General features: G+C 37.5%; 1 protein-coding gene across 6 annotated transcripts in view; it reads left to right on the top strand.

Moving 5' to 3' along the window:
* Positions 1–12659, top strand: part of FBXO38 (F-box protein 38) — a 53884-nt gene that overhangs the window by 33769 nt on the left and 7456 nt on the right. Inside the window, exons 13-15 of one of the 6 annotated variants that reach the window (XM_032250291.1) lie at positions 3280–3399; positions 5225–5404; positions 6691–7200. In XM_032250291.1, the coding sequence (XP_032106182.1) occupies positions 3280–3399; positions 5225–5404; positions 6691–7200 (810 nt within the window). Of the gene's footprint in view, positions 1–3279; positions 3400–5224; positions 5405–6687; positions 7426–12659 lie in introns of all 6 variants that reach the window. The other 5 variants (XM_032250288.1, XM_032250290.1, XM_032250289.1 and 2 more) reach the window with 5 other exon arrangements.

Raw genomic sequence — 12659 nt, 5'->3', positions numbered from 1 at the left:
ACTCTGAGTATACACAGAAGAATCGTCTGTCGGCATTGTCTTCACTTTCTCATCTTGCTTGGTCCCTATAGAATGAAGCAAAGTCACTAGTGATTATCTTACTGAATCTGGAGATCATTTCTCCACTTTGATCTAATTTGACATCTCAGCAGCATTTGACATTGTTGCCTAGACTTGTATACTCTTGAGATACTTTCTTCTCTTGGCATCTCTGAAACGATTTTGCTGATTTTTCTCCTACCTCATTTTCCTTTGCTTATACCACCTCCTTATTCCACTTTTGTCCATATCTTTCTCTACACTTTTTTATTCAGGCTCAAGGTTTTAGTACCAACTATATGGTATTAAATCCAAATGTTTATACTTTCCTGAAGTAAATGCAGCTATATCTAACTTTATATTTCCATGGCGTACTCTTAAGCATGTCAAACTTAGGTAAAATCTTTCCCCAGCAATCTTTCTCAAAAATGCAAAAACAAAAGTACAGAGCCAGCAGGTAGTAAGGGAAAGAGATGGGGAGACGGTCACATATTGTCCCTTTGCTTTGTTGTCCTGAATGCTATGGTACATAGTACATACAGGTCACTACCACCCTAAAGATCTGCACTTCAGAGAACATGGACAATATGTGGGAAACTTACAGAAGCTGCAACACAGAACTGCCCAAATCCTATGAACTCATTTGTGGTTTGAGTTGACACACAGATTCACTGGAAGCTTACTTTGCCATAGACTTCTCAGTACAGAGTGAGAATGCCTCCCATTGTGAAACCACATATTGGTGCAGCAAGGACCAAACAGATACTCAAGAACATACTTGATTTAATTTGTATCTGTATTTGATTTAAGAGGGCAAAATGGAACTTAAATCTTAATTTGATTTATAAATATGGTTTCAGAAGATGAGAGCTTTGGCATAAAAACCCAATACACAATAGGATAAGCTATTTTGATTTAAGAAGCTGTAATTACCGTGAAAGGATTCAGCTTCAGCAGTTACCTAGGACTGTTGTCAAGTACAGTATCTTTACATGCTGTTAAAGACTGAGAAACAAAGACTAAATACATAATGTATAAAGCATAATTGTATAAAGCAATACATAACTGCCAGGATTTAAGGATTAAACAGCTTCAACAAGAGGAAGCCTAAGAAAACCAGAGGCAATGGCAGCATTTGTAGAGAAATGAAGATTAGTAGAAAACATTAGATTCCACAGGTCACTCCCAGGTGGTAGTATGTTTAGTTGTATTTGTTATTTACACGTTACACACACACACACGTTAGATTTTTTTTTTTTTAACAAAATATCTCTCCACTATGCCTATGTCTCTCCTTTCCCATTGTACTACCACTATATCAGACCTTTTTTTTTTTTAACCTAAATGTTTTAATAGCTTTCAAACTGGCCTTTCTGTTTTCTTGCCCAGCTAAAATTAGTTCTTATAGCAGCTTGGGCAGTCTTTTAACAACAAACCAGACAATATTGGTACCTTACTCAAAACTTCTTAATAGCTTCCCATTGCTTACAATAAGATCCAGGTTCTTAAAGTGGACCACCAAGTGTTGTATGATCTGGCCTGCCATCATCTTTTACTACGTCCACCACTACATCATGTTTGAACATGACAGCTTGAGGCTACCATTGCACTAACTGCTGCCTCTTAGAATTCCCTCTGTCCATCTTTTCATGGCTGGCTCCTTCTTGACTTTTAGTTCTTAGCTGAAATATTAACCTCAGAGATGTCTTTCCTTGCCATCTGATCTTAAGCAGCCACCAGTTTATTCATTGTCATATCACAGTTTTTGTTACATAAGGCATTACTATCTGATGTTTTTATTTTTATTTTTAAAATTTTTCCTCCCCCAACTAGAGTAAGCCATAAAACTAGGGATCTTGAATATCACCACTGTTTCTCAGCCCCAAGGAGTACTAACAAATTGTAGTAGATGCTCAGTAAGTATTCAAATGAATGCAATGAAAGTAATTGTTTAAACAGCTTTTGGGTATCATATTAAATGCTTGCACAGGCTATTCTGGCAACCTAAAAGCAGTTGCTCAGCAGCTTTGCAAAACCTTATCACATTGATAAGTGAGTGTACTTCTTTTCATGCCATTCCCTGCATAAAAACCTTCTAGTGATTTCCCTCTGCCTACAGCAAAGAATTCTAAGCTTTTTAGCAGGGCTTTCCAAGCTTTCAACAATCTGGGGCCCAGGCTACCTTTTCAGCCTTGTTTTTTCTTTCACACCCCATCACAACAAAGACACCTGTTTTTTGTTGTCACTGGACTACTGTTCTTCTGAATGTAGCGTTCTTCCTGGAATGATAGTATACGAAATGTCGCCTTATTTCAGTGAACCCTTCCTTGACCCAGTAAGAGAATTAGTTGCTCCTTGTCTATGTTCCCTTTGCACTTTTGAACTGTTATAGCTCTTAGCAGGCATATTCTGACCTTACTCTATGTGTCTAATATCTCTGCCAGAATGTGTGCATCCTCTTTGGGGGCAAGGACTATAAATTTCCCACCTACTCATAGTTTCTGTAGTGTAGTAAGCTCTAGAAACTACAGTTTAAATCCTAGCAAACTTAAAACCTCTAGGCCTTCATTTCGTCAACTGCAAAAATGAGGCTAGTAATCATGCCCTCACAAGATTGCTATGAGAATAAATAAGAAAATGTTTCTATAAACATTTAGCACAGAACCTGCCATAGAGTATGTACCCATTAATTACTAACTGCAACTCATAATTGTTAGTCAGAATTGAATGAAAGAAGAAAATCGATTGGCTTTTGTCACGAAAGGTTTCTAGGCAAGGTCATTTCTCAATTTGACAATAACTGAAATATAGATATTGCAGACTAGAGCTGGGCAGTTATTCAGGGGGAGGTGTGCTATTGTGCATGTTTAAAACCAAAGAAATTCCCACTGTCCCCATGAAATTTCAGACCTCTCCCGTATAATTCAGTGACATTAATCTGAATGGTATCTTTTTGGCTTAATCGTATTTTGCCTTATTTCTTTGTTAACTGTATGAATTTGATAGGCTTTCTCCACCAAATGATCCTTTCTCATCTGTGATTTTCTCTCCTGTAGAGTGATTAAATACTTCTTAATGTCTGTAGTAACAAGCACAGTATATGCAGTATATGCTCTTCTTTCATGGCAGGCCTAGTAATCAGTGGGGCTGTTCAATCCTTAGAGCTGCCACAGGTTTTGCCTGCCATTGTAGTTTTTCATACATCTCTTGGTTTTTACTTTGGGTATATTTTTGTTTAAGCATTAAATGAGATGGAAGACATCGTGCAAGAAGATGGAGAGGTGGTGGCCGAGAGTGGAAATAATACTCCAGCTCACAACCAGGCAATTATTCCTGTGGATGTTGATGAGGAACAAGCAGGTAATCATGTGATCCTTCCCACATTCATCATTCTGAAACTACGGCCTAACTGTAATGGAGTACACGAGACACTGATAATGATTGTTTTCTGACCTTTCAGCTAATGATGTGTTTTATGCTATTGGTTACTGAGAACTGTAATACATCGTTGGTATTCTCCTTGTTGCATGTGTATATATCTTACTAAAGTTTGTCCTTTATTGTTTTTGACTGTGGCAACAACTGCTTTTTCTTTTTCTGTATAGCCACATGTGCATGTGTGTGTCCATGTACGTGTGGAAAAAGAAAGCACTCAAATTGTTGATGGAAAAATGAATGACCAGATTAAATATTCTGCTTTTGCCCTCCCCTCAATTCAGTTAGAGAAGAGGAGCAGTAGAGAAGTTGACCTGGTTTGTTAAACAGACCAAAACCTAGCCTCTGTTTGGCATTGGCTGACTTATGAAAGGATACAGAGTCTTAGGCCCTTAAACATTAACTCGCATAACCTTTCATTTTACAGATGGAGTAATTAATTTTCTTTCAGAAGTTTAAATAATGGCCAGGCACCGTGGCTCACGCCTGTAATCCCAGCACTTTGGGAGGCCAAGGTGGGCAGAACGAGGTCAGGAGTTTGAGACCAGCCTGAACAACATGTTGAAACCCCTTCTCTACTAAAAATACAAAAATTAGCCAGGCATGTTGGCACACAGCTGTAATCCCAGCTACTCTGGAGCCTGAGTCAGGACAATTGCTTGAACCTAGGGAGGGGAGGTTGTGGTGAGCTGAGATCGCTCCATTGCACTCCAGCCTTGGTCACAGAGCGAGACTCGTCTCAAAAAAAAAAGTTTAAATGATGTGCTCACTCAGCCAGTAATCAAAGGACATAATTGAAATTGAGAAAACTCAAGTTTTCTCATTCCCTACCTGTTAGAATGCTACCTTGTCTTTGAATTGAAAATATGCTACCCTGTTTTAAGTGTGTTACAGATGTACTCATTTAACAAATATTTATTAAGTGCCTCCTCTGTGTCGGGCATTGTATAGTATAACAGGAAAATGGCTAGGTTCCTTGGGGCATACATTTATCGATGGAGCTAATATTAGTTACTTGTCAGAGAGTATTGGGTTATAAGACCAGGCCTAAAAGCTGTACTGCCGAGCAGATAAAACATTTTTTACATACATGTATTGATGGAACTAGTATTAGTCACTTGTCAGAGAGTATTGAGTTATAAGAACTAGGCTTAAAAGCCTCACTCCCAGGCAGATAAAACATTTTTTACATACATACACATACTCAACCAACATGTAACGTGCATCTAGCCTTCAAAATGTATTTGCTACATCTAATGAGATAGATCTATACTCAGTTAAAGAATAGAGAGACTTGTTTACCAGTCCCTTATGTTTCTGAGTTTATCTTCATTTACTTAACCTTGGCTCATATGTTTGCAAAATTGAGAAAATATGTAGCTTAGTTTTAAAATTATTATCACTGTTGTTTAGATTATTTTTAGGATGATTTTATGCTACTCTTTGAAATAGTGAAGGTCCTGCAAGAGGATGCTATATGATTTTCTATTTTAATTTGCCTTTAGAAATACATAAAGTTGGTTGACATATTAGTTAAACTTAATGTTAACATAATGGTTTAGAGATGAGATACTTTCAAAGTATCTTATCCAAGTGCATTTTCAATTAAAATGTGTGCCATGGGAGGCTGCATAGAGCCACAAAGCACCTCTGTTGATTCCAGGAAACAGTACTGTCCATTAGAACCTTTCCTGGACAAAAAGTAACTGTTAGGCCTGTGCTTTTTTTTTTTTTTTTTTTTTTTTTTTAGGACCCAGTGGTCTTCAGCGTGTAGTAAAACCAACCCCAATTACTGTTCACGATTCAGAGAGTGACGATGAAGAAGATAGTCTAGAACTCCAAGAAGTCTGGATTCCTAAGAATGGTACTCGGCGTTACTCTGAACGTGAAGAAAAAACTGGAGAGTCAGTGCAGTCCAGGGAATTGTCAGGTGAGAAATTATGTCTTTCTCTGACCTGTTAATGAGAGTCACTATCGGAACAGACATACTTGGCCTTCATTAATATCACAACTTGAGTGCAGTTAACATGTAATCGAAGCAAGAAATGCCCTTGCCCAAGTAAGAGGGAAATCTGGGTAGTGCTCTTGTGTTATACAATGAGGGCTCAGGGAAGAAAAGAAGTAAGGGTTATAAGTACAGTGGAGGCTTTAGTTGTAGCATCAGGATGTCAGAGATTAGTGAGCAAAAAGCCAGTGCCTCATCTGAGGCATAACTACTGAGTCATCCAGAGCAATGAAAAGCAACCATTCACCAGTTGATAACCGGTCCAGTTGTGCTTAGTGAATATTCGTGGCTAATTTGTTGGTTGGAGGAGTCCTAAAGTGTATTTTTATAATCCCTTGCATTGCTTTAAATTTAGGCAATAACCCTCTGCAGTGCCTCACCAAGAAACTGTACTTCTCTTAACTTTGAAGTTCATTCTTCTTCCTTGTCTTTCCTTCCCTTTTTGTTTCTCAGAACCATGTGCTTACCACTTTTAGCAAGGGATGGATTTTTTAAAAATTATCCAGTCATTTTTTCTTGGGTACCCTTACTCCTTAATATACTTGAATGTTCGATATACATTTAACACCGACCCTGAAACATTTATATAGTACTGTTATCTGGAAAGTTTAGTTCTTTGGACTTGGAATAATTTGCTAATCATTGACTGATTATTCAGTTTTTATTCCTTTTAAGAAATTCAGATAACTTTGAAAGAAGCTTTTATGGAAACTGAAATTTAGGAAAAGTAATATGAACAGCTGACTAACATAACTTTCCCAGACAGTGCAGTTTCTAAATTTAGCAACTAAATCCTTTGTTGGCCAGACAAAACCTTATTTATTCCTTTATATCTTCATTGAGTTTTACTGTGCCCCAGGTACTATGTTAGGCGCTGTGAGGGATAGAGATGAGTAAGTCATGGTCTCTGTGTCTTTACAGAGGTAGTAAAACAGTGATATTAAGAGAAAAGTTGGAGCTGGTATGTAGAAAGTATATATAGGGAACAAAATGGAAAGATGGTTTGGAATCAGATCACAAAGAGCCTTCAAGACAGTAGGGAGCTGTAGAGAATTTGTTAGCAGCACAGTGATGTGATCACAGTTATACTTTAGGAAAATTAGTATTTAGTACACATTATTTCCTGTTCCAAATTTACTCTTGCCTTTTGTCCAGAATTTGTACTGAAATCTTTTCTTTTCCTCGGGCCGTTCTTCTTTTTCTATAAGCAGTAAGTGGAAAAGGCAAGACTCCACTTCGAAAGAGGTACAACTCCTATCAGATGGGCCAGTCGAAGCAGTTTCCCCTCGAGGAAAGCAGCTGTGAGAAAGGCTGTCAGGTCACCAGTGAGCAGATCAAAGCCGATATGAAAGCAGCTAGGGATATTCCTGAAAAGAAAAAAAACAAGGATGTTTATCCCAGCTGCAGCAGCACCACCGCCAGCACAGTGGGAAACTCCAGCTCACACAGCACTGCTTCTCAAAGCCCCGACTTTGTAAGGACGGTGAACAGCAGCGGCTCTTCCGAGCCTAGCCCTACAGAAGTGGATGTGTCCAGGCAGTGTGCCTGCTCCCCCGGTGGGTCAGAGGACTCTGAGGCCATGGAGGAGGGAGATGCAGAGAGTTCTGTCTGCCCCAGATGCTGCTGTCACAGGCCCCAGGAATCCCAAAGGAGAACTAGCAGGTGTTCTGATGAGGAACGTCCTTCAACCAGCCGAGCCTGTGTTGTGAATGGCCCGGATGGTACGAGATCCGCCTTTTCCTTTAGGACTCTGCCACAAGGGGGGTCTTCAGGCCCAGCACATGATGAGAGGACTAATGGGAGTGGCTCTGGGGCTACAGGTGAGGACAGGAGGGGGAGCTCCCAGCCTGAGAGTTGTGACGTGCAGTCTAATGAAGACTACCCTCGGAGGCCCCTAACCAGGGCCAGGAGCAGACTGTCCCATGTACTGCTGGTATCTGAGTCAGGTATGACAATGCTCCTAGGATTAGCAACTGCAGGGTAAGGCTGCAGAAAGGCGTGAGCTTGTTTCATGAGTTTTCTTGCAGAAAGCCAGTTTGGCAAATTAAATTCTGTTTTGGGGTTTTGTGGGTCATGCAGATTTTGAACTAATTTTCAGGAATGGTTTGGTGGGTGGGAATGTAAAACAGTTTATAAAATTTCCAACCTGGAAAACTCAAATAGTTCAGCTTTAAAGAAAAATATCACTGTGTCTATTTACCCTAAATACAACACTGACTGACACCTAAGCCCCAGGAGATGAACCCTGCTACCATTACACTTAGAGAAGTGTTAACTTAGGAAAGTTTTAAACCTTAGCCAAAAGGCAAGGACTTGAAGTTGCTGGGGCTAGGGAAACACATTTCAGTGCATTTTCCTGGGTATACCCCTAACTCTGTCTCTGCAGTATTTAGTAATTTTTTCGGAAGCCTAGTTTTGCTTCAAGTAAGGTATGCCAGGAGATAAGCAGGTAAGTAAATAGTTTGGCTGAATTATTTTGGTGAAAATACTCAAAACATATATGTATTGAATGTCATTAATGTTTATAATGTGTAGCCAAGGAATTGGCTGGATTGGGTGTAAGCACATTTATCAATCATAAATCTGTTTCTATTTCCGACCTTATTTTTAAGTACTCTTTCCAGCCTTTATTAAATCATTACTGCCTGACAGTAAATACTGATATATTTTAATTTTCTTCAAGTAGCCCTCAATTTTAAAATCTTAAAGTCAGTCTCAGAACATAGGCAGTCATTGCTTTTTGTAGACTTAGAGCTAATTGAATCATACAGAGCTAAACAGAATAAAAGTAAGCTTTCATGAGATACATTTGAGACCTTAATTAATTATTTACTGGTTACCACAGTAGCATAAACTCATACAGAAATATGTGAGTTTTATTTGAAGACTTTTTTATGCTTTGCAAATAGTGGTTCTGCCATATGGCAAACATACTTTTCACAGCTTAAATTGTAAATGTTTGATAATATCTTTTTTTTAAATTTGTGGTAAAATGTAACTGTACCATTCAGTGTACAGTGTACAGTTCAGTGGCACTAAATACATTCACCTTGTTATGCAGCTGTCACCACCAACCATCTGAACTTTTTCATCATCCCTAACTGAAACCCTGTGCACATTAAACAGTATCTGCCAACTGCGTCACATTTTGTTGTGTGGTTTTTCATAGCTGCAAAGTCAGATCTGCATCTTTTCTGTTATAAGTTCATTTTTATGCTGTGAAAGGCCTTTCCTACACTTAGTTCAGATAAATGTGCCCATCTTCCCCATCTTCTTATTCCTTTATTCATTGATTTCAGTTTAGTTCCTTAGTTCAGTTGGAATTTTATTTCAATCTGTGGGGACTAATTTTATGTTTTTATCCCAAATTGTCACCAACTTATTTCAGTATTGGTTATGGACGTCCATTCTCATGCTATTATTTTGAAATGCTCTTTTATCATCTATTTTAAATTCTTAGACGTACTTAGGTTGACCTCTGGGCATTCTATTCTGTTCCAATGTTCTGTCTCCTTTCGTTATTCTTTCTCAAAATTTCCTTGACTAGTCATGCATTTATCATTTATGTTTATATATGTGCTTTCTAATATTTTTATCAAGTTCCACAAGCAAATCTTGGTTTTTATTTGGAATTGCATTCAATTGATAACTGAAATGTAATTGTCATCTTAACAGCACTGAGTCTTCCTGTTTAGGGACTGTTGTGTTTGTTATTTTATTTATCTTATGCCTTCTTGACAAAATTTCATTGCTTTTTGTTGTTTTGTTTTTAATACATAGCCTTCATTTTAACCATTGGAGTTTTGAGTTATTTTTTTGCCTTGTGTTCTGCTTATCCTTTTACTATTTATTCTGACTTATTTCATTTCTAGAATGTTTTCTTACATTAAATCATACTCTGAATTTAAAATAAAGAAAATATTCATGTAGTGGTTTTTATTATGTTTATCATGTAATTTTTTTCAACTTGTGAAGACTTATAATGTCTATAACATGGTTATAGTAGGTAAATCATTTATTAATATTTATAAAAATATCTATTTAATTTCAATAGTAGTTTTTTGGGGGGAAGTATCAAAGTACTGATTTTAATATTATTAAAGTCCCTTTTGGAAAGAACAAGAAGTTATTTGGGTGGCTTACAAATTATTTTATTATTATTATTATTACTATTATTGTTATTTTGTGAGGGGGGGCAAAGTCTCGCTCTTTCACCCAGGCTGGAGTGCAGTGGTGCGACCTCAGCTCACCGCAACCTCCGCCTCCTAGATTCAAGTGATTCTCCAGCCTTGGCTTCCCAAATAGCTGGGACTACAGGCACCTGCCACCACACCTGGCTAAATTTTGTATTTTTAGTAGAGACGGGATTTCGCCGTGTTGGCCAGGCTGGTCTTGAACTCGTGACCTCAGGTGATCCACCTGCCTTGGCCTCCCAAAGTGCTAGGATTGCGGGCATGAGCCACTGTGCCCAGCTCAAATTATTTTTAGTCTAGCATGTTTTTTAAAGAGAAAAATCCAAACTAATAAAGGAAGGAACTTGATTGTTAAAGACTTTTAAAAATCAGTTCAAAAAAAGTAACATTTGAGTTATTTTGTTTTTAATTTATGGCCCTGTGGAGTATTAAAGCCACTTTAGAAACTAATATAATTGTTTAGTGAATTTACATTTTGGGAATAAATACCTGTAAGTTGCTTTTAATCCTCACTGTATAACAATTTATAAAGTAAATATTAGATAAATAAATAATTGTATTGTCAAAGAATAGCATCTAAGATTAAACTAGAAAACGCTTTCCCTGACACCCCAAGACTGGATTGATCTGCCTTTCTCTGTTTCTGTAGTATCTTCAGCATTAATGTGAACCACACTCTGTTGTAATTTATTGTTTTACTGTCTGCCTTTCCAGTAGACTATGAGCTCCATGAGGACAGAGGCAGTCTCTGCTTTTTCACTAGTATATTTCCGTCCTTTAGCACCATGTCTAACACATGGTGTGGGGCTTAGTAACTATGAAGATGATAAGTATAGAAATCATCATATGAGTTATCGTTGATACTAGTGGATGTTTTAAATTACTAAAAATTGTTCCTAAACAAAATTAATCGTCTCTAAACTGGGAGGGAGGCATAAGAGAGTAACAGACACACAAACTGTTTTCCTTATGTATCAGGAATGTTTGAGTTCAAGCTCATGTATTTTATAACTTTTCTTAGAAAATGTAAACTACCAGTTTGGGTACCCTGGAGAGCAGGAAACTTTATTTTGAACCCCATTCTTTGATAAATTAAGGAGGAGGGGTGAGAACAATTCAGGAAGGTGAGACATTTGAAAATCTGATCATGAAAGGAGATTGCTAAGAGATGATCCTTATTAGAACAGTGCCAGGGAGTAGTGGAAACAGGCTTGCTTTTTGTTTTTTCATTTTCATTTTTGTGGTACTGGAAGAGGGAGCTAGGACTCATTAGAGGTTGTAAAAGGATTGTGAATTTTGGCTATCAGGTGAAATGTGCTGTCTTTAGAAGGTTCCATGTCAGTGAAGATTATTTGATTTTGCATGAAGTTCCTTCAGGATACTGTGGGAGGAGGCCTACATCATGTTGTGTGGTCAGTAGTCATTTTTTTTTTTTTTTTTTTTGGTAACCCCAGAATTTTGCTTAGTTTCAGGGTCATTGGAGGAAGTTTGATGGGTAGAGCTCTTGGGCTCCCTTAAAGATTTCAAATGGTGGAGAAAGGATTTTGGTGTGTAAAAATATCACATAGACTAAATCTCTAAAGTTTCCATCTAAGCCCAAGCCTTTGGGAATTTGCAGTATTTGTTCTCATTTCCTTGTCTTTCTTTGTGATCTTTCATGTTTGAGATTACAGAATTACCAAGTGGAATGTTTATAATTAGCAGCACTGTCTGAAAAAGCAGTATGGTAGTGATTTAATTCATGAAAGTCAGTTGTATTTAATTCAGTACACGCTCTGCTACAGTAAGATTAAGTATCATAAACAAGGACAATGACTAATTTATTTTCTTAGAATATATATGTGCTTAAGTTTAGCTATGAATTTAGCACTTGTTTTTAAATTAAGGACAATATTTGCTTATTTCGAAGTATATTGCTTCAGAACAATACTAGTAAATAAGTTAGGGCCTTGTTAACCAGGGTTTGACAAATGAAAGATTGCAGGTTTTCTAGCTTAGTGACTGATGCTAGATTCCTGGGATTGACTCCTGGTTCCCATTTAACACTGTGGCAAGTTCTTGTACCTTCCCATGCTTCAGTTTCCTGATATATAAAACAGGGAGAACAATAAATCCATCTTAGAGCCATTATAAGGGTTAAATGAGTGAATACAAGTAAAACCCTTAGAACAGTGCCTGACACACAGTAAGTGCTCAGTAAATATTTGTTACGCTGTTTTACCTGTGATGCATTCATTCATCCTGTAAATGTTGAGAGGCAGTTCAATTAATTAACATCCATTTTATCTCTTTGCTAGTGACTGACATTGAAACAAAGATGAATTAAGAGAGTGTTGTTGCCTTTAATGACCTTTTATTTAAACAGACTGACAAAACAAGTATAAAGGGAACTATAGAACAGTATATAATGTCTGGGAATTCAGGGTGCTTTGTTAGAACTAAGTATTTGAGTTGGACCTTTCACAGATGGGTGGTATTTCAAAGAGTTAGGTCAGAAAAGATGTTCTGGGTAGAAGGAGCTAGAGTGATTGATGACTTCAGAGACACTGGCAGTAGGAGATGTGACCAGGGTATGCTGCGGAGAATGGGCAGAGCTGATGCATAGCTGTAAATGTCAAACATTGAAACATTCACTAAGCTGCAGTCAATAATGTAAAAGTTTTTTAGTAAGAAAGATAGGCTTTCAATTCATCAGTAGTATTTAGGATGGGAATTAGAGAGACTAGAAGTAGGAATGTTTATTAGATTATTAGGATGACCTAGGTATGAGAAGAGTTGTTATGTTTGATGTAGATATGTTTGAAGTAATGGAGAGTGCTCCTGTTTTGAAACAGTCCATTGGAAATACCAATCTAACTGTATTCCATTAGGAACCAAATTGTAGATTTGGGAATTGCCTTGATGCTGTTTATATATATATGTGATGGAATGTGCTTGAGGAAAAGAAAGCAAGGCTAAGATTTGGATTTTCTTTTTTTGCCTATTTT

Source organism: Sapajus apella, unplaced genomic scaffold (assembly GCF_009761245.1).
Source record: "Sapajus apella isolate SASKATOON/1434 unplaced genomic scaffold, GSC_monkey_1.0 scaffold71, whole genome shotgun sequence".
NCBI lineage: Eukaryota > Metazoa > Chordata > Mammalia > Primates > Cebidae > Sapajus > Sapajus apella.
This window is presented reverse-complemented; position numbering and strand designations above follow the sequence as displayed.